This window comes from Xenopus laevis, chromosome 4L (genome assembly GCF_017654675.1).
Source record: "Xenopus laevis strain J_2021 chromosome 4L, Xenopus_laevis_v10.1, whole genome shotgun sequence".
Taxonomy (NCBI): Eukaryota; Metazoa; Chordata; class Amphibia; order Anura; family Pipidae; genus Xenopus; species Xenopus laevis.
In genome coordinates, this window is record NC_054377.1 from 68,574,519 (window position 1) to 68,601,421 (window position 26,903).

Here is a 26,903-nt window from a genome sequence, read left to right on the forward strand (position 1 = left end):
AAAATTCAAGTTTTTTTCCTCTAAAAATTCAAGTTTTCCCCTTTAAAAACTCGACCAGAAAAAAATCAAGCTTTAATAGGCTGTAGTAATTTAAAAAGGCAATTCATACTCACCCCTGCTCCCTTTGCTAAGTATCTTAGATGGACTGCTAAGGATTCAGTGTGCCCATATTCATACAGAGCTCCTCAAGCTGCGGTTATCCAAGACAAGAAAAAGAAAAAAGTGTAGGGCACACTTCCTCATGAAATAAAGTAAAAACCACTGTTTATTAATACATTACAAACCACACGTGGCTTATGTGGAATGGAAGCCTTATGCGTTTTGGGAGCACTCCTTAATCATAGGATAAATGAGATGACATAGTGGTGTATTCTATATCAAGTATTCTATAACCTGTCTTTTTTTTTATTTTTGTCCAGTAGATACATTGTTATCAAGTCTTGATGTCATCTTGCTTAGCCTATGATTAAGAAACACGTTAGGTGTCCATTCCACAGCAGCCACCAGTGTTTTTTAGTGTATTAATAAACTGTGATTTTTACTTTACTTCATGAGGAAGCATGCCCTACATTTTTTCTTGTCTTTAATAAATAGGCCCCTAATTGTGTCTCATATTTGGTGAACTCATGACATTCCCCCAACATATGACTGTTACAATGAGTGTTGGTGTTTCATAAAACAAATCTTATTTCAGTGCTGTTAAGCGATAGGAAAAGGTCCAAATATTTTTGCTTCAAAATTTTGAAATAAGCGTAAGGCACATTATTGCAAAAAACAAATGATCATTTTAACACTTCTAGAAGAAAAAGTTACCATACCTACCATACAGGTAGGGTATTAAAAACTGCTTCAAGTTTGCATACACCTATAAAACTACTCAGAGTCCTCTTCTGTTATTTATTATATTCAATTTTATGAAATATTTTTGTTTTTTCCCGCAGACCTTGACACTGATCAGTTGTGTTTTTCATTTGGTGATCCAGCTGGAGGCACTGAGAAGATCAGCAAGGAAATCTAAGGGTTTTTCCCATAAAAAAACATTTTTGTTCTTTTCAAGCAGGGGCCAAACAGAACCGCAAAATCTGAATTTGCTGATGAGCAGTAACAGACACATCTCTGCTCAGTCCTATCACAGAACTAAGCAGAGAATCTTCGGAAAATGCTTTTGCCTAAAGTGATCAATAGAACATTGTGAGCAATTTCAATTATATGGTAGTTATATGTTCCCTTTCAGCAGATTCAGAAAAGAAAACCGCAGTGCAATCAGCTTAGTTTCCATTTCAGTTTACAAATTCCAAGCATCTTATTCTAGGAGGTAAAGTATAGATTATTCTGCCTTAAGTACCAACTTCATAATCTAGCAACCTGATTTAACAGTGTTTAACACTGTGTCTTTGGCCACTACATTGTATACAGTCCCAAATAGATTTAACAGTAGTTATTTACTTATAGTGGGCAACTGCTTAGTCTCTCTGGGATTCGATATTGCCCAGAACTGTACACAGGTGATGAGGCAGACTGATCGCTACTATCAGAGGAAATATATTTATCTGAGCTGGTCCTTGGTTTGATAGCAGAAGATGGGGCTTTAGACAAGTAGCTTGGTGAGGCTTTATTTAGTTGTTGCAGAAGATATTCATTAGTGCACACTAAAGACCTACATGGAGCAGAGAAAAACAATTAGCATCTTTTATTTAGAGTTTATATACCACCAATTTACATTATTACTACACTGTAGTGTATATGTGTATGTTTTGTTCACTTTTCCCTCACATATGTATAGGGTGTACCCTTCTGAAACATCTCTATAGAAATTACAGTTGGGTTTGTCATTGGCTGCAAACATTACTGTTGTACAGGGGTGTAACTACAGAGGAAGCAGACCCTGCGGCTGCAGGGGGGCCCAGAGGTATAGGGGCCCCTATGAGGCCCTCATTACTGAGCAATCTCAACATATACTAGTAAAACAGGACAACCTCTGGATATGTTCGGGGCCTTAAAATGAATTTGCTGTGGGGCCCAGTAAGAACTAGTTATGCCATTGCTGTTATATGCATTGATAGGGTGAGGGTACATGGGCACTTTGTTGGTGGTAGGAAATTATGCTGCATTGCAGGCATCTGAGAACCATGGGCATTGTCAAGGGTAAAACTTGTGAATTGTGTAATCGCACAAAATTTAACGCAATAACACAATTCATATGCTTTACCTGCAGCTTTTCCCACGGTTCCCAATAGCGAGCTATTTTCAGGTTCTTTTTCACCTGTAGCAGAGGTGACTATATTCCATGTGCCATCACCATCAGAAAATATGCAGAGAAACAATGTATAAGTAGAACAAATGGAAGGAATATTTTTATCCTAGACACAAAGCTATCAATTTCATTCCTTCAGGAAATTTCTCAAAATATATTGAAGTTGTGCATAACACATGACCTGACATGTTTTTTAAATATAATCTTTGTCCTAGTAACCACCCTGATTCCTCCACCAGCAGTCACTTGATTGATTTATCAATTCTGGGCACATTCAAATTTGGGCAACCAGTCAGTGATTATGCTCCATCATTAATAAATATATACATACATGTTGTTTTTTTATCTTCTTTGTGGTGATTCTTATAACAAAAGTTATGTTATTGTGATAAACTTACCTTTGACTGTCATGCAAAAGATTGACTGTGTCGTGCAGTTTATGAGCCTGTTTAAGCTGCTGCTGTAGAGATTCCACTTGGAGGCTCAACTTCTCATACTTGTGCCACAAATCGTCTGAAAGAGACAAACACATTCATTCTTCGAATTACAAATATGGCTGTGCTCTGTTCTAGGTTTCTCACATGATTGGGACCCAGTATTACTCTATAGGGCAGTGGTTGACAGACTATTTCAGTTTAAGTCCCCCCTTGTAGGTCCAACTTTTGGTCATGGGCCCCTTTAGCTGATAACGTTACAGATAGAGGAATATATTAATAAGTTATTCAACCACAAATGTAAGAATATCTAAGGCAGCAAATAGGTTTAACCAAAATTCTCACCCTAACTAAAGCTGGGCTTTTAGGTGTAACTAGAGGAGAAAGGGGCATGCTTCCCAAATTTAACTGTAACTGGCATTCAGGCTGACCCCATCCTCTTGCACAACTCGAAGGCTCCCCAGGAAAGCCAACAAGAAGAAAAGGAAATTGATGGATAACTACAGTATAAATTTAATTTCTAAAATTAATTTAGTGTTTGCTTACTTAAAATCAGCTTATGCCTGTAACTGTATGTACCTTGAGATCCAGACTGAAATCCTTTGTCTCCATTATCAATTGCCTTGCTTTCCAGTTTTGAGATCTTTGACTGTAACATGTGGTTTTCCTCAATAGTATTTTTCAGTTTTTCCGTCAAAAAATCCTATAATTAAAAAAATACATATGAAAAGAAGTGTACTTTAATGCTAAATTGGCATAATAAGAATAAAAGTCATAACCTGAGCAGAGCCCTTTAAAGAGATACTGACATCATAAAATAACCTTTTTTTTATTATCTATCATAACATTGTCTTTGAATGCTACTTATAATTGTGCCATAAAAGTATTTGTCTGATGCTTTTACATTGCCTTTCTTACTACCCTGTTCCTCTATGAGGGGGCTGTCATATTTGTGCAGCAGCAGTGTGTTAGCATTAGAAACTGGGACAGTCATGTTGGCAAAACAGTGAGGTTTAGGAACTTAAAGTAACAATAACTTACAAAAGCAGAACTATCAGCGAGAAACGATCAACATGACCTATAGGTAACTTTTAATGTAGATTATTATTTTAGTGTCAGTATCAATTTAAGAATTTTTTTCAGGCTATACCATCTTCCAAGATTAATTTTAATTAACATCTTATAATAGGTGAGGCTTTTTTTTTAGCTTTATACATACATAAATTGCAAGTTATCATAAGTAAAACATGCATATATAGTTGTTCCCATTCTACTTCTGTTTAAGCTTCAGGTTTATTTTTCTGTTATTGCAATGCAGCATTTAGAATGAAGATAGAATACATACCACACTATTATATTCTTTGTCCACTCCATAACTAGTTCTTGGAGTTGCTGTCTTATTGCGATTGGTTAAAAGGTAACTGGAAAGTAATTCACGTGCTGGTACTAATGAAGGTAGAGAGAAATACACCACTAAAATTTTGTTTCTGCTACAGCGTTATACAGGTATGGGACCTATTATCCAGAATGCTCGGGACCTGGGGCTTTCCGGATAACGAGTCTTTCCGTAATTTGGATCTTCACACCTTAAGACTACTAGAAAATCATGTAAACATTAAATAAACCCAATAGGCTCATTCTACTTCCAATAAGGATTAAATATATCTTAGTTTGGGTCAAGTACAAGCTACTGTTTTATTATTATAAATAAAAAGAAAATCATTTTAAAAAATTTGGTTTATTTGATTATAATGGAGTCTATGAGAGACAGCCTTTCTGTAATTCGGAACTTTCTGGATAACGGATCCCATACCTGTATAAATATGTACAAAAATGAATGGAAATGGTACAGAGCTAGGAGTTAACAAGGAAAGGTGAAACAAATAGAACTGCAGAGAGAAATTAATAAGATTATATAGTAAAACCCCATATGTAATCATAGCCCAAAATATTGTAACCCACAAATTACTGTAAAATAGATTGATCTAGTGCAAAATATGTTTGAAATTTACAATACCAGGTTTCCACAGTTCCTTGTTTTACTATTAAGATGACAAAACTGTGTTATTTCATTCAGAACATAACATGTGGTTAAAACCATGTTTTTAGGTTACTGTCATCTACCTTAATTTGTGTGGCCTGACCATATTATCTATTCACATTTGACCCATTACATTTACAATCTCACTCCCCTGCCAGAAGCATACAAACATTCACATCATCTGGGGTCTATTCTCTCAGATGCTAAATTAGCCTTCCAGTTTATGTTACACTAGTTAAACTACATACACAAAGCCCTGGTCAGAATCCCCCAGAGCTTGGAATCTGCAGTTCTACCACTGTCATTGTCCATTTCAATTACATGTTCAGCTAGCAGTTAGCTAGGTTTCATTTGGACAAAAAGATTGAACTTGACCGATGTGATAGACTACTATACTGTCATATTCAGATCATTTTACAGAGATATTTTAAATATGTTTATATTACCCAAAAACCTCTGATTCTGAAGGAGAGAACCTGAACCATTCCAGTAGCGGTCAACTAGGTCCATTAACTGCTGCAGGATATCTATAGTGGAATCTGTTTCAGAAGAAACTGGTCTGTCTTTTTCCTGGTATTCAGCACTACCAAACAATCTGTCAGACTATTAAAATATAAAAACAAATATTCAATTGAGCCTGAATTGTTCTGCAAAATGAAGCATAATGGAATGAATATCATTTTCTGCAGTTGTATGGTGAGGCCACATTCTTCAGACAATAAATAAATCCATGTGCTATAACTGGAAAAAATGGTGGCTCAGTGGAGTAGATATAGTTCTCCTTCTGTGTCAGCATATTGTACCAGCAGTAACGGTTATTTTACTGTCTATAATGTGACTGTTCTTTGTAAAGACAAAGAGACCACATGTATAACATATTTAAAGGGAAGCCTCACCCAAAGAGGGTTTTGTTGTTAAAGGACATGCAATTCCAAGCAACTCTCAATATACATTCCTTACATATGTTCAGTGGTATTTATTTGTAAACATAAACTGTTTTCTGGTTCCTAATCTTTGTCTGTTAATGAGTAGGCATCTGCTGCATTGTTTCAGAAGTCAGAACCAGCAGTGAGAGAATATATTACAGACAGATACTGCTTTCAATTGGCATGTTAACAAATACCTGTAAAACTGCTGCAACTGTTTTAATTTGTGTATATTTAAAAGATTATTATTATTACTTGTGTAACTATAGAGTGTGTATTGTCTGAACTCACATATTTATCTGCATATGAGCTGACAGGTTTAGGAGTTAACAAACTGTTCAAGCTGCTGGATCTTTTCATTCCATTCGCCAGCACATCCATTTTCTGAACAGCATCTTTATCAGATTGCCAGGTTTTCTTTTGGACTGCGTATTCTGATTGCCTTTCTTTACCAGTGAATTGGTGAGATAGTCCCAGTGCTGGTTTTGAGGGCAGAGTGTAAATCCCTGGAATGTCTGTAAATCCTTTCCTCAGAGCAGACAGGTGATTTGATGGCAAGGGGGAATCGTTTAGGTGGGTGGAAACATACAAGTCTGGAGAAAAGCAAATCCGAAAGGAAACATTAGACAATATTATAGGATGAAAAAGTTGCCCTGGATGAAGACTTAATTGTTAGTCTGTGAAATAATCTTTGCCATGTGAGGTGGGAAAAATCTTGAATTTCTTTATATATGAAGCATGGCTATTGGTAATATATGTTTATGTATGTCTATGTTTAGCAGACAAGACTGTTCTAATGGAGATTAAAGGCTTTATTTTCAAAACTTGTTCAAAGTGCCAAATACTGCCACCAGATTTTCCAGGGAGCTACAATGCAGATGTCTGTAGAGAAATGGCAAAATAATCATACCTGTGTGTGTTCCAGTATTTAGTGTTCCCTATAGTATAAGATATGTGCATTAACAGTGTCTATAGCTGCCCATACACAATCCAACAAAAGCTGCTAACTTGGCTCTTCTAAATTGAGTTGAAACTTATGGGCCTGGCAATCAGTGGATTCTGGCAAATGCCAGAGAGGCTGCTGTAAGGTACCATACAGGCCCGGATTTGTTGAAAGGCCACCTAGGCCCAGGCCTAGGGCGGCAGGATTTTAGGGGGGCGGCATGCTGTCCAACCACACCCACATTGGTTAAAAACACAGGGGATGCGCTGGAGATACAATAATTTTTTAAATTTCCCGTGCGCCAATCTCCATTGCTCCGGTCCCCCTGGAGGGGACAGGGGTGACAAACGGTAGTGGGCCTAGGGGCTCCCACTATGTAAATCCAGCCCTGGTACCATAGACAGTGACTATTTGGGCTGGTGGGGGACTATTTGGGCCTCTGTGTACCTGAAATATCAGGGTTTATTTTGAATCTCAGCGCAGACCTGGGCCCAAGTATGGGGCCCGTCTGATGGCATGCTTAACTAACATCTGGCTGAAAAAAGCCAGAGACAGTATCTATCAGGAGGGTTAGCATATTCCATCAAGCAAGGACTGCATTTGCCCTTTCCGACCACATTCAGGTCCGAACTACCAATCTGAGGGTTCTGGCAAATGCCAGAGGGTCTGCCTTAAGATGCCATAGAAAGTCACTATTTACTTGGCTGGTGGGGGACTGATTGGGCCTCTCTGTACTTGGAATGCCAGGGCCTATTTTGACTCCCAGTCCAGACCTGACCACATTCCCTCTTTACCTGTACTAGCTCTTAGCAATCTCTCACTGCTGAACTTGTGATCATTTGTGTCAGACGATTTGGGAAAATCCTTCAGGTCCTCTGTATATCTATCAACACCATCTACATGACTGAACTTTGTCCTCTCATTATCAATTGTTATTTTGGATCTCAGAGGAGTTGAGGTGAGACTGCTGTTCCTGAAGCTTTGTGACCTGCAATCTCTGGGCACAGCTGATCCTCCACTTTCTACGCTGCTATAAAGTGGCTTTCTGGTGCGGGTTATGTTGTCTAGAGGTTTGTCTGGTGCCTCATTTTCTGGTGAGAGGTCGGAAAAGTTCTTGTCTGCAAATTTAACCCGGTAACCTTCTTTCGACCGTACAGTGGTGTCTTTGTTTGGGGAGCGGAGAGATGAACGTGTTGGGGATGGTAATGGTCGATATTCTATGCAAACAGAAACACAGTATAAAACAAAAACACACTATGAGGTTTATTTACTAGAATCTGAAAAAATTTTAATTAGTAAATAACCCTCTTAATAATAAGGTTTGCTACATATGTATTCCTAGATTTTCTCATAACCTGTAAAAAGAAATGCTAAAACCCCATGCCAACATATTTATTTCTATGTACAAAGCAAATTCTGGTGCAAAATTAAAAGGTTATAGTGACCCTTTAAACATACCTTTAACCCCCCTTCTGTAAAGAATATTCTGTAAATTCTCAAAAATGAAAACTGCCTTACTGAACTTTATGTGCATCCAGAGAATGAGAAACATTACAGCACCCAGCTGAATACGTTATAAGGATTAATATTCCACTGTATTACTGGATTCATTGTGCTTTAACTGTGATACAGGGCCAGCGGTAGTTTTAACTGACTGGTCACAGTTCTATATCTGGCTGTGTTCTGCTTAAACTGGTGTTATAAATGATTATATTATGCTGCAGTCTCTGCTTGCTTGTGATGAAACAGTATTATATCTTTTTTTCTGGCCAGGAATTTATGCAAAATTCTGTTTATAGGAGAAAACAAGCTAGACACCTAATACAGGTATGGGACCTGTTATCCAGAATGCTCAGGACCTGGGGTTTTCCGGATCTTCATAACGTAAGTCTACTAGACTTAAACATTAAATACACTCAATAGGCTGGTTGTGCTTCCCATAAGGATTAATTATATCTTAGTTTAGATCAAGTACAAGTTACTGTTTTATTATTACAGAGCAAAGGAAATTAGTTTAAAAAATTTGGATTATTTGTATAAAATAGAATGTATGGGAAATTCAAAGCTTTCTGGATAACTGGTTTCCGGATAATGGATCCCATACCTGTAATATATTTGAATTATATATTTAAAGCATAAAAACACATTATACCAATACCATCCTCAAAGTCATTTTGCTCTCGTTGGTGCTGTGGATAATCTTGTAACTGTAAAAATTAAACAGAAAAAAGGTATAAATAATATATTATTTCCATTACAGTAACCAGTTCTAAATTCAGACGCTAAAAACTTTGATCGTGTGTATTTTTCTTTTCATTTATGCTGCAATCTCTGTCATATATATGTACTATATGATACAGTTCTGAACAGATACATTTCATTAGCAGAGCTGTAAGTTATTTTATGACTTTATTTATATAACTACTGTAACTACTGTATAAAATAAGATTACATGGCAGCCTGATAAAACTGCTGGCTCGGGTGCTGCCCTTTATAGACTAAGTTGCCTTTAGAGAATTGTTCAGTGGAAGACCAGAATAAGCTAATGAAGACAAGTTTTTCAAATAAACCGAGAAAAACTGAGAAAAAAAGCAAAATATATTAGTGCAGACTCTCTCTACCATATTTGAAGAAAAAGCTAATGTTTTTCCCTGACCTGGTTTATCCACCTCCAGAGTGACATCACTTACAGTCTATGGTGACGTCACTTCCAATTTTGAAGTTTCCGGGCCAGAAAAAAAATTAACCCAATGCAGGAAGGGTCAGGCAAAATGCATAGTGGGTCATCAGGTCCAGGTCAAACAAGGAGACAACCAGACCTATGCAGGACTGAACTGTAAATATAACACTCTGCTTTGAGGAAACACTGACCAATGATTTAGATGAAGGTGAAGAGCTGTTAAAATAATCTCCCTGTTCAAGGTTCCTCTCAGATTCCCTGCTGCCAGCTGAAAAGTAAATCATAACATTAAACAGATTCAGAGAGAGAAGCTCAGGACAAGCAGGATTCAGTATTTGCTATTAAAGGAAAATTCTATTTCAGAATGAATACTTAACCAACAGATGATTTATATCATATTAATTATGGTACTGTACTGGCGCTGCAGGGGCGCGGACACCATGCAACACTGGCGTGCTGGGGGACAATAATATCTGATGAGTGAATTGGGAGGGGGCTCGGAGTAGGGGGAAGTGAAAGAGGAGGTACATGCCTTGTGCCCCCCACCATTGCACCCAAGGCACGTGCCTCTTCTGCCTACCTCTAGTTCTGGCCCTTTTACCTTGATTTGGTGAAAGTCTGAATCCTCTTTCAGAGACACTAGCTGATAGGAATTAATGTAGCTCTAGCTGTAAAGGTGAAAATGCACAGAGGTACTAGTAGCAGCTACTTGTCACGACTACAAAATCGATAATAGTGATAACTGGCTTTGCTCAGATACTACGTGTGTTTTAGCATAGGAAATTCTCAGTATTGTCTATAATGGGGTCCTTTTTTGGCATTTTGTAGCAACAACATGTGATATATTTATATATATAGATGTTCAGGGGTTTCCTTTTAATCCAGACACTGATATTGCATTGATCTTGTTGTTCATGTTTTGCAGTTTACTTAACCACTCCACCATTGCCTCACCGGTTGTACTGTTCTTTCCAGTATCAGGGCAAGCATTGAGAGATGTCTTTTCCTCAAATGCACTACTTTTTGTTCTGCTGTTTCTATAAAAAAACAAAGAAATTATACTGAAGCCATAGAGGATTTATCAAGGAACACAAATGTTGACCACGGTCAAAGTTGCCTCTTCTAACAATTCATGGGGGTCCATTTAGATATAAAAACGGGCAGGAGGCCACAGAGAGGATTTTTTCAGTTTTGTATGTTTTTTAAACATACAGAAAGTTCTTGGGGGTTCTTGGGAGCTGTGATTCGCTATTTGATAATTTTTATGCAAACAGATGTTGCCCCCAAGCCAGTAATAAAAAATAAGCACCTGCTTTGAGACCACTGGGATGAACATGTTGCTCACAAGCCATTGGTTGGGGATCACTGACCTAGATTATGAATGCAGCGTAACCTGTAAGGAGCCACTCTGCATATCTCGCTTCCCTCCAGCAGCCTGTAGATGTGCCATCAGTTAAAAGGCCCAGACTATTTCCCTACAGCATAGCTTAGCAATATGGGTCTAATATTGTTCTCAGTAACCTCTGGAGAAAGTACTTTTCCCAAGGTAAGGGAGTTTGAGTATAGGTTATCTATAAGGCAAGCGTTATTATATGGGACAGGAAGTGCATAGCATACACACTATGCAGTCTGCACCATGTAATAAAGTTTAAAGTCTTTGAATGTCTGTATAGTGGCTGAATTATATGTATCTGGTCCACATTGTCAAGCAGCCAAAGCAGCCCCAATACCCCCCTAGCACTGAGCATATTTACTGTCATTTACAAGAAAGGCTTTTATAAACTTTTGAGTCTGCCCCACTTAATGTGTAATCAAATGCTAAACCCACTTTAAAACATTGCAAACCTTTGTCTTTACTTATTGTTGCCACTTCTAGCTTCTTTCCTTGTATCATGGGACTGTTGCTATTCTGCCCATGCCAGTATTAAAAACTACAAGCAAGGAGTACAGCATTTTAAGGAAAAATGATTGCCGCAGGAGTGATAGCTGCCTGGCTGGCTGATATAAATGGCAGTGTTGAACACAGTGAATGTGTCATTTTTATAAATTAAAGATACAATGTAAGCCAGGGGTGTCCAAACTTTTTTTTTACATTGTAAGCACAGCATTTTGAGTGACACAGTTGTCCAAGGCAGAGGTGTAACTACAGAGGAAGCAGACCCTGTGGCTGCAGGGGGGCACCAGGAGGTATAGGGGCTCCATGAGGTCCTAATTCACATACAGTTTCAATGAATATTGGTAAAACAGATCAACCTGTGTGTGACATTTTGGTTATCTGAAAAATTATTTGCAGTGGGGCCCAGGTATATCTAGTTATGCCACTGGTCCAAGGGCAGGATGAATTATAACTACAGATAGTACCCTCCAAGTCACAATGCATTATGGGAGTTGTAGTGACAGCACTATAATGGATATGACAGCAGCTGCAAGTAGTTCTATACCCTCTCAGAGCACCATGTGACAACATTTTCAGACACCAGTGCTAAAAGATGTAAATCACTGTGCTCAGCTCCATGCGATTCAGCAGATTATAAAATTTAAATAAATGTCCCAAAAAATACCGTCTGTATTATAAAGTGTAATATACCCCTCCACTAAAAGTCACCATATAGGAAAGTAAGAAGCCTTTGGTCATGCACTTTTATTTGGTCACTGACACTACACCCCTGAGTGACTTCCAAAATATAAATGCCAGTACTGGGAAGCTTTTCTTCTATACATTGTATATTGTAACACGGTTAGCCCAATTTATCCCAATCTGCTCCTGATTACTGTGGTGGATAAAATGCTCACACCTACCTTCTGAAATCCTTCTCATAGATCTCCGGCGTCTCATATTCTTTCATTCGGAGATTTAACTTGCCACCATTTCTTGCACTGTCCCACACTGCCCGCTCTTCTGTCTGGTTTAAAAGAACAGCAGCCATTTTCAGAAAAGACCGTGTATACTAATTCCTTTGACTTACTAGATGAGGAGGTACTGCATTGCCCGACTCTTGTATATAATGTGGCCCAGATGACAGTTGGCTAAAGTCAATGCATAAGCCAAACAGACTCTGCAGGAGTCATGGCAACAGCATTTGCACCACAAAACAGAAACATGGGAGGGGACAGAGCTCAATAGTTTCTTTTTTATGTTAAGCATTCTAACCCTTCTGCAAGTACGCACAGCTTAGTGTATGCAAAGAGCTTTGTAACATGATATTCAAGCATTGATAGATGTTGGAATTTGTTGTTAAGCACAAACTAAGATTCTGCAAGTGACATTAAAAGCAGAATATGTGTATGAGCTAATGTATAAGCCACATAAGTGTGATTCTTATCTTCTTCTTTGGCTGATCAAAGAATTGGTTCCCCAATGTTTAGGATGGGTCCTTGCCTTCCTGTTAACCTATATTCCCCCCCTAATATAGATAATAGTTCAGGTATGAGATCTCCAATCTGGAAATTCAATATCTAAAATGTTTATGAGATGATCCATTTAAACAAACAATTCAAAATGTTTTGAATACCCTTTTCTCTGTAACAATAAAACAATGCAGTGTCCTTGATGGTAACTAAGCTGTATGATATATTGGTGGAAATAAAACCCCTATTGGTTTTTATGCTTGTGTTTTTTAACAGACTTAGGGTAGAACTATACGAGCGCTTTTACAAGTGATAGCATCTGTTCCGTCGTGCTGAGATGAATCGCAGGCATCACGTCGGATGCACTGAATGTAAGGTAAGTAATAGAAATGTTGGATGTTGTTGCTTCGTGCATCCGACAAACGACAGTCGGATGCGAACGCTGCATGTTGCGTCTTCATCAGGCAGTCGTGTCGTATGGATGCAGCAACAACGTCCGACATTCCTATTACTTACCTTAGATTTGGAGCATCCGACATGACGCCTGCAATTCATCTCAGCACGTCGGAACAGATGCTATCGCCGGTAAAAGCGCTCATGTAGTTCTACCCTTAAGGTATGGCGATCCTAACGATAGTAAAAACTCTGGTCTGAAAAACTCCAGGTGCCAAGTATTCCAGATAAAATTCCTATACTTGTATGAGCATCTGGAGGACCCCAAAGGGGTGTGGGCCTAGATACAGTCACAACTTCAGTAGTTCCACCCCTGCCTGGAACTGAAAAATGTACCTAATAATTTCTGAACCGATTCATGGGTCAAAAAAGCTGACTCCCAGGGTGACTTGAAAAATGGGTACGAAACATTGACAGTGAATTAAATATTCTCTCCTGGTTCTGTATTAAATGAATGGGTGCACCACTCAAGGGGGTTATTTATTAAAGGTCGACTTGTGTTTTCCAGAAAAAAATTTTTGAGGGTAGTTTCAGTAAAGTCTCTGAAAATACTCCAGCTAAAACCTGTCGAGCTCATGTAACATGCACACTTGACAAAGGGCGCTGCCCGAAACATCTTGTGTACCTCTATCCCCAATAAAGAAGTTATTGCAGTCCAGTTGCTGCCTTGGATTTGTCCCACACCTCTACATATTTCTACAGATTGAGCTCATGTAAAAATCAATATCAGAGGTCCCTTGAACCATTTGAAGATGTTTTCAGGTTTCATGATTTTCGCAGTTTTTTCAGTTGATCACAGTGTAAAGCTGAGAGTATAAAATGTTCAAGAAAGCCAGGTTTAAGTGTACAAATTCGCCAGAGCGCAACTTCGCCAGGCGTAAGGAAGCGAATTACCACTAGAGTCTATCTCCTTCGCTAGCTAGCATTAGTAAATCAGCGAAGTAACGAAATGACGTCATGCTGGTTACTTTCACTTTGCCCCTAAGAGTTATCTAATCTTGCATCATCAAAATGTGTAATTTTACAAATTTTTGTTAAAAATTGGGGACAGTGAAACATTTATGACCGTAAAGAAGAACTAAATCCTATAATTGAACATGGTTACAAAAATGCCTTAATGCAAAAAGGTTCAGCATCTCTACAGTGGTAAAAATCCAGGCCTTCATTCCCATCTTAGACATGCACATGCTCAGTGTGCTCTGGTCAACTAAGTTTAAGGGATTTTGCAAAGGATCATGCAGAAAATGATTTCCATCTGTTATAGAAGTTGATAGGTTAATTATTAAATTGTGATGCTCATTGTACTGGTTTCAGAGCTGCCATATGAGAATCTGAATTACTAATCAACTTTAAGTTGTGACATTTATATTCTATATATACATATATAGCATATATTGTGTCAGTTCCCAATCAGAAGATGTGGAGCTACAGGGGCATCTTTGGAGGTACAGATCTGCTAAAGGGGTGTGGTTTGCTTGAGCTGGTATAGAAGTCCAAAAGATAATGTACAACATTTCTGCTGAACTTCTTTATTTAAGCTTCCTTTTAAGATAAGCTCACTTTATTTCTTAAAGTTACATTGCACTAATTTCAGTTTTCAAGTTTGACCTCAAGCTTGAATCAATGGCTTGGAGGCTGGCAGAGTCCTGATATGAAGCCAAGTGTAAATAGTGTGTAAATGTGTGTAATGTAAATCAGGACTTAATCACTCTCCGCTCAAACCCAACATCACTCCTTATAGAGATGTCGTGTCAACACATCAGTAACTGGCTGTGGGAAGATCAAATTTGTGCGAGAGTCAAATTTGTGCGATTAACAGCCTATATACAAACAGCTGATGGGAGTGGATTTGTGTGTGAAAATCTGGACCCACTCCCATCAGTTGTTTCTTCACCTGGAGAACCCACCTAGGGGCAGATTTATCAAAGGTTGAGGTGAATTTTTGAATGAAAAAAATTCGAATTTCAAGCTATTTTTCGATTTGATTCGAATTTGAAATTTTTTTTAAAAAATTAGAATATCGAAATTTATCATGTACTGTCTCTCAAAATTTCATTTTGACCATTTGCCATCTAAAACCTGCCGCATTGCTGTTTTAGCCTATGTGGAACCTCCTAGAACCCATTTGGAGCCAATTGGTGGACTTTGAAAAATCGAAGGTTTTTTTGGGAAAAACGTTGAATCGAATTCGATCGAATGCGCTATTCCTTCAATTCGTACAATTTAAATTTGGCTGAATACGGACCTATTCGATCGAAAACTGACCTATTCGGCCCAAAAAAAACTTTGACTTCATTTCGGTTGGTATTTTTCAATTCGAAATTCGACCCTTGATAAATATGCCCCCTAGTGTCACAATAGTCTTCACTCCACTTTTTGCAAAGCAATTCACAGTGTGAAGTGAAGACCTGCTCCCTGACCACTGGAATGAAGTTTGATTTCAAACCATAGTCATTCACTAGTAGAAGATGGAGTGACAATGCATACTGTATGACAAATGACCACTAGAACTGGAATGCTACTTTTTGCAGGGTTACTGATCTAATTAAACTATTGCTTCAGCTTATTTGAAGGAAATATTCCGTGGTTTCTATTTCACAATTAAAAGGCATTAAGGGTGTAACTAGATCTTACTGGGCCCCACAGCAAATTATTTTTAGGGCCCCAACATATACAGAGGATGTCCTGTTTTACCAATATATAGTGAAATTAGGGCCTCATGGGGCCCCCTATACCTCTTGGCAGGGCCGGATTTACATAGGGGCACCCCTAGGCCCGCTGTCGTTCGTCACCCCTGTCCCCTCCCCTTTATTTGTGCACATGCACAAATTTTCATCATCAGGTTGGGAGCACTGGGGTTTGGCGCATGGGAAATTTAAAAAAGTATTGTATCTCGTGATAAACCCCAGAGCTTCTGAACCAATGTGAATATGGTTGGGCTTCATGCCGCCCCCTAAAATCCTGCCACCCTAAGCCTGGGCCTTGGTGGCCTTTCCAGGCCTGCCTCTTGGGCCCCCCTGCAGTCGGAGGGTCTGCTTTCTTTGTAGTTACACCCCTGGATTTACGGTTATTTTAAAGAAATTATAGTCAAATTGGTGCTTGCTTTTTCATCTGGAAAAGAATGCTACTGTCCTTTTATATCACAATGCAGCAGCCTAATAATTTGTTTATACAAAAAACAGAGGCGAGCATAAACCAGTATAAGGCTAAAAACAACTGGGCTGTTTTCTCAGCAGAGGAAAGCTGATCCACTGATTTCTGTATGTATGCACTGGCAGTCACAGCAGACTTTAGCATTTCCACACTGAAATGAGGCTTTCTTCAATGGCATGGAAACACCAGCTGAGAAATGGTCCTGTCTGCCATTAGCTTTAAGCTGGCTATACTCCGCAAATCTGCTGCTTATCGATCTATCTGTATTGTGACAAACGGATAGCTTACCCAGCTGATATCTAATCAAGAACATTGGAAACCCCTGTTGTGCAAGCCCTTCATCAGGCCATGGATGATATGAATTTAAGCTTTGAAAATTTGTCTTTTTTTACAGGAAAAGCCACAAACTTTATGAATCAGTTTTCTTATTACAATATGTTAGAGTTGTTTCTAGCATATTAGCACAATGGTGTACCAAAGTGGCTGTGCACTTGTCAAAATCCAATTTGCTGAAGTTGTATTGTCCATCCTACATTGCTTTTCTGGCTTTTTATTCCTGTTCTGTGGAGGATGACCTTGGAATCAACACAGCTGAAGGGCAGTGTAACATTGTCCCAAAATACAAATGCCATCCCAGCAATTGTTGTTAAGCTAGGACCCCCCTATTTCCAATTCCAACTGTTTGTTAGAAACAGTTATATGGTTTGTTAGAATATGCAACATATTTGTTGTAAGTCATATAGTGAGTGGATGGTGCAATGGAGTGGAAGAATCAACTCAAAGCACAAAGAAATCTGTTTATTCAGATTTAAGTATTATCACCATTAAATAAATTATTTCTAATTTGGGTACAACTATTACAAAATAAAGACACTTGTCAAATTCCAGTTCAGCAATGAAAAATGATATAGAAAGTTATTCTATGTTTTGAGAGGTTACTTAAATAACTTTTTTTTAACAAACTTTACAAACTGTGCAGCCTAAATATTCATCTTCTTTAGCAAAAGAGTGCCAAGAATCAAGCACTAAATGATCCACTAGTGCTAAATGTGTTACAATAAACTACAGCCGCTGGCTTCTCAAACTATTTACACATTTACTCAAATAATACATATAAATGTAAGTGGCTAACTAGTCAGCAAGCACAAGAAAGACTAATGATGAGCTCTGGAAGCGGTAGGTGCAAATTTATGATGGGAGACTTGGAGTCTGATACAGATCCTCGGATATGTGCCTCGAGCGCACGTGTCCCATACACTGGAAAGGCTTCTTCAAACCTACAGAGAAAAAGACAATATTGTAACTTTTTTCTAGAAATTATTTTCAGCACTTGAAATACCTACAGATACATCTTTTTTCATAAGTATTATTGTCAATGCTCCATTGAGTGCCTTTGTAATTATATTTTCAAAATTACTTTCAAAAGTGTTTTATATGAGCTTCCTCAACGTTTGCTATAACAATGAAACCATAGATACATCCATGAAAATAGTCCCTGGCTGTGTGTTCTTTCTTTCGTCATAGTGCATGAAAGACTCATGAACACAGTACATAGTAGTACACCATATATATTATAATTAGGGTTGCACCGAATGCACTTTTGAAAGATTTGCCTGAATCTCGAAATTAATCTGCATATGCAAATCTGCACCAGGAAGGGTAAAAAGTTCTTCCTTCACAAAAACTCAATCAGTTTTAAAAGAACGGTTCAGTGTAAAAAATAAAAACTGGGTAAATAGATAGTCTGTGCAAAGTAAAACATTTCTAATATAGTTAGTATACATGACCCATGTGCCCTCCCCCCTCAAGTCACTGATTGGTTGCCCAATCAGTGGAAAGCAAGAGAGCTGCAAAGCAGGAAGTCGTGTTCTGGCTATTATGTTAGACATCCAGTCACTCCAGCCTTTATACATTACTTATTACTTATTTATACATTTTTGGCTAACCAACTATATTAGAAACATGTTTTATTTTGCACAGCCTATCTATTTACCCAGTTTTTATTTTTACACTGAACTGTTCCTTTAAAGATTCGGATTCAGTTCAGCCAGGCACTTGGATTTGGCCGAATCCTGGCTGAATCCGAAACCAAATCCTGGATTTGGTGCACCCCTAATTATAATAGAGGTGCATGCTGGTGATGCAGGGGTTATAATTCTGCTTGAACAATACTCATGTACAACATCTTAAAATTATTTTACAGAATTATTTCTTGAAGCAAACAACCTAATAACATCAGAGATCAAAGGAGAAATCATTTCACTGAGACTGAATGCAACGCTTGGGTTAAGAAATGTGGAATGTTGTGGATCCACGTGCAGCAAAATGAAACAAATGGGCCTATAGCTGGAAGACTAATTAAAAGAAAATATTAAAAAGCTCAGAATTGTTTGGTTTTGAAAGAGGCTTTGTAATGAATGTGCACGATCTTAGACAAACCATTACTGTTTCACCAGCATATTTTCTCTTAATTTATTTTCCAAGTGAAATATATGAATCAGAAGTGATCTGCAAAGAGGAGAGTGGGCAACAATTCCTACAGGACTTCAAAGACTTATATGGATACAAAAGCTATTTACAAGCTGTGTACTATGCCAAAGGGGGCGTTAATAACTGACTTTCTAGAGCAGGGGTCCCCAACAATTTTCAGCCGTTAGCAACATTCAGATGTAAAATGATTTGGGGAGCAACACAAGCATGACAAATGTTCCTTGGTGGTGCCAATAAAGGTAGTGATTGGCTATTAGTAGCCCCTATGTGGGTTAGCAGTCTGCAGGAGGCTCTGTTTGGCAGGACACCTAATTTTTATACAACCAAAACTTGCCTCCAAGACTGAAATTAAAAAATAAAGCACCTGCTTTGAGGCCACAGAGAGCAACATCAAAGGGGTTGGGGAGCAATTTGTGGCTAGCCAGCTACTGGTTGGGGATCACTCTTCTAGAGTGTCTAAACTCTTGCACACGCCACTATTACGGTTTTCCTTGTTCCAATGTTTTATTAAAAGTTTGTGAAATAAAATGTAACTGTGCATTTATATTTACATTTTTGTTTTTTGAACACACTGATTCCTGCAGTAATTGTGTCTGATATTTCACATACAAAAACAACTAACTAAATATGTCATTTGGCAAACCTCTGCTTTCAGCTGTACATTTATTATGTATGCCTGCATATAAGTAACTCAAACCCATTTTGCCCACATTGTACAGCACCATATACATTGTCAGCAGTTACAGACAAGTAAGCTTAGGTGGAACCATGTTAGGACACAGCCTGTACACGAGGACCTTACTCATAAAAGAAGCAAAACAATGGCAAAGCATAAAAATGAACTTACTGAAACACATATGTTAGAAGGAAGCTCAGACTATGGTGGAAGGGCTTAAGGATATGTGGCTTGGGTTCTGGAGAGAAAAGCAGGGGGTTAGTTAGATGTTAAAAGTCAGTTCCTGAAAATACAAAATGAAATATGTACAAAACTGTTTGCAACAAAACATTCAAAAAGCTGCAGGTAATAATTGTATGTTGTGGTAGAAAACTGCCCAAATGATGATGTGGCATGAACACATAACAATATACCGCTATGAGGTGGAGAATTTTTTTTAAATACAATGAGCTATATGCTCAAATGCTTTGGTTTGGTCTGAAATATCAGATCTGGCAGGATGTGAAGAGAAGCTGCAGATTCTCTTATTTTCTGGTCTGAAGATGCACCATATGATCAATTATAATCTGATAGGATCCCAGAGTCATCTGTTGAAACTGAACCCCAAGCTGATATAAATGGCCAAATGGTTGAAGTCATCCCTAAATGGAGTTTATCCAACTGTGGTGTATTATGATAAAAAAAGGGGCATATTTATAAAGGTGTGTATTTTATCTACTCAATTAATAAGTAGTTATAAAGGTTTGTATTTATTGTGCTCCAGACTAAACGGAAACTATACCATTATTATAGACTATTCTAAATCTAACATAATCCATTAAAGGGGTTTTTCGCCTTTAAATTAACGTTAACTATGATGTGGAGAGTGATATTGAGACAATTTGCCCTTGGGTTTTCATTTTTTATTATTTGCGGTTTTTGAGTTATTTAGCAATCTAGTTGCTAGGGTTTAAATTACCCTAGCAACCATGAATTCATTTGAATAACAGACTGGAATATGAATAGGAGAGGCCTGAATAGAAAGATGAGTAATAAAAAGTAGCAATAACAATACATGTGTAGCCTTACAGAGCATTCATTTTTTAGATGGGGTCAGCGACCCCCATTTGAAAGCTGGAAAGAATCAGAAGAAGGAAGGAATTAATTGAAAAACTATAAAAAAGAAAATATGAAGACCAATTGATAAGTTGCTTAGAATTGGCCATTCTATAACATATTAAAATTAAACTAAAAGGTAAACCACCCCTTTCAAGGAAATCAAAGACTTTCTGGCATAAAATGCAATTTTAGACACATTTTGAAAAGAATAAATACATATAAAATATCAAATACTTACGGGTGCCTCCAAAAGATGTGGCAGTGTGACACTAAAGCAATAAAGGGGCTGTTGATTATGATCTATTTACTTTCTCCAAGTATAGGATGTAAAATAATTTAAATATGCAAATACAATGATGACCCCAAAACCAGATTTCCAATATAAAGAACAAGCTGCAACTGAAATGTGGTTTTAAAGCCTACGGATATGCAATGAGCTACTATACTTTATTCTTAAATATTTGAAATAAGCAAACGTTTTTCTTACAGCAGAAATATACTGGCGGTTGACAAATTTGCTTTTTTGCAAAAACCTTGGACTAGAGTTGTTTCTCTCTTCTTGAATGGAATAGGGAGCAGATGCATCAGAAGGAGATCCAGCATCCTCCGATACATTGTCCTGGGGAATGTTAGACACACAACCACTGTCTGATCCGCTGGACCCTGCACCAGACATACACTGCGAAGACTCTGAGCTCTCAGTGGCTGTGAAGACCAAGAATATATTCTTAGAATGATATGATATATTGCATGTTATACAGACAATTAAGAAACACTGAGATCACATACTCATGGAAGGCTGGCTGCTGTTTGTCTCATTCTCCAGTTCATCCTCTTCAAGGCAACTGCTAGTGTCAAAAGGTCTGCTGGCTGAAAACACTCCTGACAGAAGAGTTTGGTTGACATATGTATGAAGATTTAGGGGCCCCAACAAGGAGGCAGAGGAGGGTCCTCTAGCAGAAGATACTGAACTGCAGGTTATGGGCACCTGACTTCTCTTGTAAGGATCTGAATGATCAAACAAGGATACTGCAATTGACGCTCTGGTTCTTGCACCTGTTAAAAACAGAAAATATGTTTGTTTCTTGGCATCAAAGTAACAGTCAATGACCATTTACATCACAATTAATGAAATGCAAAGTGAGGATCCTTTAGTCTTCTAATGTCACAGCAGTGAAGAAAACTAGCAGAGAAGAATACTAGCAGAGAAACCGATAATTTGGCTCCCCTACTACACCAGTAATGTATTGACAGGTATTCAATAGGCCTGTCACTGTGCACAAAGGGTGAATTTCGAACAACATAAAAACACTAAAGTGTGCACACTCTGACTGAATTCCACCCCATGTGGACAGTGAATAGCTGTCCCAGCGCTCATAAATGCAGTGTGTTTTGTAACCAATTATTGTCTGTCTACTCAAAATGCTTGCCACTGAGTTCACTAGAAGTAACCGATGCCCCACAGCAAACATTTTTATACAGAATCTTCTAGGTTCTGTATAACCCGTCTTCTGGAGGAATGCTGCAAGTGTTTTTTCTGTCCACTCATGTCAGATGCTCATACATGCACATACCTCTTCCCTTCATGATATAATCAATGGCTCTGTTATTTATAGCTGCGTCACTAGGTTTTATGTCCAAGAATGGCTTATTGCCAACTCCCATAGACACCATTTCCTGCATCCGGATTTCTGTGTGGAAAAAGAATATTTAAGGTAAAAAGTAAATACATCTGAAATATTTTCTGAGCATTAAATCACTAATTTAAACTACAAGCTACATAAATGACTTTCGAAAGTGTAGAGTTAATTGTATGTATATATATGTATACAGTGGCGTTACAATTTTCCTGGGCCTCCCTGCAAAAAAAAATTGTGGACCTGCCACCATGTCTTGTTACCAAAATCGTCTCCCTCTGCACCCATCAACATGTGGATTGGACAGGCGGGAGGGTGCCAGAGGGGTGGGTCATAAGGTCTGCTGATTGGTGGTTACTCTTACTATGAGTATGACTCACTATATCCAAATGAAGTTTACTTACCGGTAGTAAAAAGGGGGTTTATCTTTTATGAAAATACTCTGAATTGGCTGTAAGAAAATGTAGGTTGGTCCTATGAATGCTATGCTTGGAGTATACCAAAACTTGCCCAGTTCGGCTGGCCACAAACATAATAGTACGAGCCCAAGCCTCAGGGTCACCAAATCATGCTTCCTAGCTAGATTCATGCAGGACTATTGTTTTTTTAATAGCCATGGATAATTATAGCAGAATACAGAGCCGCCTATATGTTATTCTATTTATTTTACAGCTGTTTCAAAGGAGCAGTGCACAGAATACAGGACTCTGAGTCAGAGTCAAACACTTATTGTATATTTATATATATATATATATATATTGATATATATCAAAAGCAATGCATGAACAAATAACCATTATAATCTTTAATTAATACACTCTGGAAAGTTTATTAGAATATTTTTTTTTATTTTTTACTTTTATTTTTTATATCCCTTTTCAGTGAAGATATTCAAGAGACACTTTTACATGTGCCAAACAAGCTGTGGGAAGTGGGGCACAATCAGAAAAGTTCAAGTTGGCAGCACTGTACATATACAATAAATCACAGCTCACTAGTTGAAAAGCCTAGGGTACAGCTTGTTGTTTATGCCTTCTGAATTCAAAATATAGTTCACCTGAATGGCCTTTTTGTTGCACAAATTCATTAAGAAAACTTTGTTTAAAAAGCACCTACACAACATATGCCCTTTTGATTCATCTTATGTTAAACTGGGGTATATATTGGTTCTTGAATATGAACTTAATTATTTCACAGTGTACGTCTGTATACAAAATGACGGTTCTAGTAACTGCAAATTTAAAAACAAATGCTAACAAACCTTTATTTCTGGTAGCTTGTTGCCATAGGATTTTAGCAATATCACTGGTCCATGCTTGTTTCGTTTCAGGGTTGTTTGCTTGGAGTATGTGTGTATCATTGGATTTACGCCTCCTAAACCAAATTTCAAATCGGAGACCGCTGTCGCCAGAATTTTCTGTTAAACCAATGTCAGCAGTCTGCAAAAAGGAAAATACAATACAATATACTGGAATGAGCAAAGTGTAGTCAGTGGCTTCAAAACGTTATCTAAAGTGTTATGGGCTGCCAGCTGTTTATTTTTGTAATGAGTTTTATACTGCTATTCTATTCAGCAGACCATCAGTTTTATGATGGTCTGCTCTTCTCTGCTCATTCTGTTCCTTCCTATTGTTCATGGTCAGTTACAGGTGGCCATGCACAGGCCTGACCTGTGTGATATCCAACTGGTCAACCCACAGGCCCAAAAAATGGCTATTGCATGAAAGTCCATTCACATACATGGCCACTTTCAAACTGTACCGTTCATTTGCTTAAGCAAAAAAACTAAACAGAGAAGCATCTTAATTTTCTCATGGCTGGCTGGCCCAATCGAACAGAATGGAGTGCTGTTGTTTCATGTTCTTTGTTTGTTTCTGGAATATTGTCTAACAGAAACCACTGTTCAACCTGTAATCCTATACAATGCAATTATTTGGGGTCATGGGGACACAGTCAAAACTAAAGGAACCTGTAATGCAATAAATGCCAGGTCCACTTTTAAGTGGCACTTTGGCCAGAGCTAAAGCCGGGGTTTGGGAATTACTGCTGTAAAGGCACAGGGCAGTCAAAAGAAGAGAATACCAGCTGCAATGTCTGCCATATGCACTCTCTCGAAACAAAAAAAAATAGGTTTTTAAACACGAGTACATTTCATAATATAGCAGGGAATTCCTGCCCTCAACTACTGTGCCTTTGCGTCAGCAGAGGGTAGAGACATTTGTGTCTGAAATAATCCATTCATTTACTGTGACCTGTAAGGAAAGAAAAGCGAGTCCTTACTTTAAAGGAGCGTTTATAGATGTAGACATCTAGCCCACCCTCAATGCGCTTAGGCTTGCTGAACAAAATGAGATCCTCAAACAAGAACACGTGTCTCTGGCACTTCTTCCGGCCAAGCCAAACTGTGAACTCGTCTTGCCTCACTAACTGGCCCTGCTCTTTCAGGTTTACCTATTCAGTGGAAGACAAAAAAAAAAAAAAAATAAGTTAGTATCCCACATAAAAAAAATACAAAACATATATCATATAATGTATTTTAAAATGGTCTGCACCCTTTACCTCACCAGTGCACTGAAGGACTATGGGTACCCTAGTAACCTGTTGATCCAACAATGCAAATATGATCATCAACATCATCAGATTCTGGCTGATGGTTCAAACAGTTTAGAACAGTTTGGTCACATTTTCCAAACGAAGTGCTTTTTTTGTTTTTAATTATTATATTTTATAGTCATAACACTTTTAGGGAGAACTGTAGTGTTCTAATGCCATAGGCCTAAGCCTCCTTACTGTATGTCCAGCTGCCACCTATAAGTACCAAGCAACCATAAACTGCTTTAATAAACACATATGCTCACAGAGAAAAGAGCTTCCTTTGATTAAGCCTACCAGCCACAGAAGCAAAACCATTTTTAATTGCATCTCAAGACACAGGGAGGGAGACAGGGGGGTTTGTCTGCAGGCAGAGAACTTCAACCCCAACTTGATTGCCTTCCACAGTTCCTCTTGACTTCAGTGTAGAAGTACAGACATGAAGACTTTTCTGCCCAAGAATGCTTAGGTGAAAGTTTTCATGTGCTCTCAGCCCTCCATTTACACATGGTTTCCAAAAGGAGCAGAATCACTTGTGTTTTCTCCACTGCCATGTGGCATTCCAAACTCCTATTATATCCTGAACTAAACAGAAGTGTCCTGTAAGGATGGTGGCACATGGGGAGATAAGTCTTCAAGCGACAAATCTCTACTGGGTGACTAATCTCCCCAAATGCCTTCCCACCTGAAAGAACGAAAATCACCGGCGGGATGGCATATGTATCGATTCGTTTTCCAAAGTTGCTGAAGTTTCGTTGTGAGGCAACTTCAGACGACTTTGGAAATCCAAAGCTATACTGTGTGACACCACCCTAAACAATTAATTTTAATTCACTTTTATAAATAGTTTGTCATTTAATCTTATCTGAGACAGTTAAGTATAAGGACACAATTTACTGTGAGTATAGAGTATTCCTGCAGCCTGTCTCAGCTTGGTCCCCTTGATTTAGTGATCTAGTGTAATGCAGTACTGCAGTTTAACCAATTAGTGTTAGGTCACTGTGTTACAGATTGGCTTATTCGTGCTTCTGATTTAAAGTCAAGTTGGCCCATGCAGATGAAGACCTGTGACACTCTGAAGACCCAATGGGGTATTGCATGCATTCTGAAGCAAGCCAGAAAGATGTATTAAAATCCAGCTAACATTATCCCTTTAAACCAGTGATCCCCAACCAGTAGCTCGTGAGCAACATGTTGCTCTCCAACCCCTTGGATGTTGCTCCCAGTGGCCTCAAAGCAAGAGCTTATTTTTAAATTCCAGGCTTGGAGGCAAGTTTTGGTTGTATAAAAACCAGTACTACTGCCAAACAGAGCCTCAATGTAGGTTAACAATCCACATAGGGGCTACCAAATGGCCAATCACAGCACTTATTTGGCACCCTAAGAATATTTTTCATACTAGTGTTGCTCCCCAACTCCTTTTACTTCTGAATGTTGCTCACGGTTTGAAAAGGTTGGGGATCCCTGCTTTAAACTGTACTTTAAATTTCTTAGACAAATAAACCTAAACTCTTATTTTAGACACTAACATCACAATCTCGGATGGCGTCCATAGCCAAGAGGTCGTTGCCATGACGAAGCTGGAACTTCACCATTTCCTCAGCTGCACGCAGGTAAGCAAGCTCTTGTTCTTGTGCCTCTCCACACTCCTTAATCAGATCCTTTAAAAGCAGTGCATATTTGCTCATTCGCTGGATTGGCTTCAGAAGATAGGACGCTAGATCCATCTTGTCTCCCAGAAGGCGCTGTTTATTCTGATCAAAGCAAAAAATACACAGATGTAATAGCACAAAAACAAACTCTTTGATAACTAACCCTTTAGATACCAGCTACTAAGACCCAAGTTTTCCCATGACTTGATAAAACCTGGGAAATTCTCCATTAGCAGGTTCTACTCTCTATTTCACTGTTTTCTAAAAAACTGTTCACACTAGAGCCTAAGTGGCAAATTCACTAAGCGCCGAACGCTAGCGTTACTTCGCTAGCCTTTGGCATTTTCGTTACTGCGCAAATTCACTAACGAACGCTGGCGTAGTTTCGCTAGTGTTACTTCACACCCTTACGCCTGGCGAAGTTTCGCTAGCGACGTAACTACGCAAATTCACTAACGCGCGCAGTGTACTGAACGCTACCTTTTACGCTAGACTTCCTTCGCCACCTCAGACCAGGCGAAGCGCA

At 38.4% G+C, this 26,903-nt stretch overlaps 2 protein-coding genes across 6 annotated transcripts in view; both read right to left on the reverse strand.

Moving 5' to 3' along the window:
• Positions 1-663: 663 nt before the first annotated feature.
• On the reverse strand, positions 664-12,788 carry LOC108714138 (leucine-rich repeat-containing protein 36). 2 transcript variants are annotated; one of them, XM_018258060.2, is made up of 11 exons: positions 12,078-12,788; positions 10,233-10,315; positions 9,470-9,546; positions 8,757-8,805; positions 7,393-7,815; positions 5,947-6,248; positions 5,176-5,332; positions 4,034-4,134; positions 3,268-3,391; positions 2,653-2,767; positions 664-1,657 (listed from the first exon to the last, which is right to left on the reverse strand). In XM_018258060.2, the coding sequence occupies exons 1-11, from the start codon at positions 12,203-12,205 to the stop codon at positions 1,447-1,449; spliced, it is 1,770 nt and encodes a 589-aa protein (XP_018113549.1). In that variant the 5' UTR covers positions 12,206-12,788; the 3' UTR covers positions 664-1,446. The 2 variants fall into 2 exon arrangements, with proteins under 2 accessions (XP_018113549.1, XP_018113548.1); XM_018258059.2 differs by having other exon boundaries at positions 8,751-8,805.
• Positions 12,789-17,015: 4,227 nt separating this feature from the next.
• Positions 17,016-26,903, reverse strand: part of plekhg4.L (pleckstrin homology and RhoGEF domain containing G4 L homeolog) — a 105,239-nt gene continuing 95,351 nt past the window's right edge. For 3 of the 4 annotated variants that reach the window (XM_018256787.2, XM_018256786.2, XM_018256785.2), the window contains exons 17-24: positions 26,255-26,479; positions 24,414-24,584; positions 23,395-23,572; positions 22,071-22,187; positions 21,286-21,552; positions 20,984-21,201; positions 19,570-19,636; positions 17,016-17,509 (exon numbers count right to left, since the gene is read on the reverse strand). In XM_018256787.2, the coding sequence (XP_018112276.1) occupies positions 19,595-19,636; positions 20,984-21,201; positions 21,286-21,552; positions 22,071-22,187; positions 23,395-23,572; positions 24,414-24,584; positions 26,255-26,479 (1,218 nt within the window). In that variant the 3' untranslated portion in view covers positions 17,016-17,509; positions 19,570-19,594. The remainder of the gene's footprint in view (positions 17,510-19,569; positions 19,637-20,983; positions 21,202-21,285; positions 21,553-22,070; positions 22,188-23,394; positions 23,573-24,413; positions 24,585-26,254; positions 26,480-26,903) is intronic. The other variant, XM_041590243.1, reaches the window with a different exon arrangement.

Excerpts from the sequence above, each read along its gene's own strand:
- LOC108714138 (XM_018258059.2), bottom strand. The coding sequence starts at position 12,205 with ATGGCTGCTGTTCTTTTAAACCAGACAGAAGAGCGGGCAGTGTGGGAC. Across the intron at positions 9,547-10,232 it reads TGGAAAGAACAGTACAACCG|CTGGCAGCAGGGAATCTGAG; the intron begins GTGAGGCAATGG and ends TTTACTTTTCAG. Across the intron at positions 7,816-8,750 it reads TGACTTTGAGGATGGTATTG|AATATCGACCATTACCATCC; the intron begins GTATAATGTGTT and ends CTGTTTGCATAG.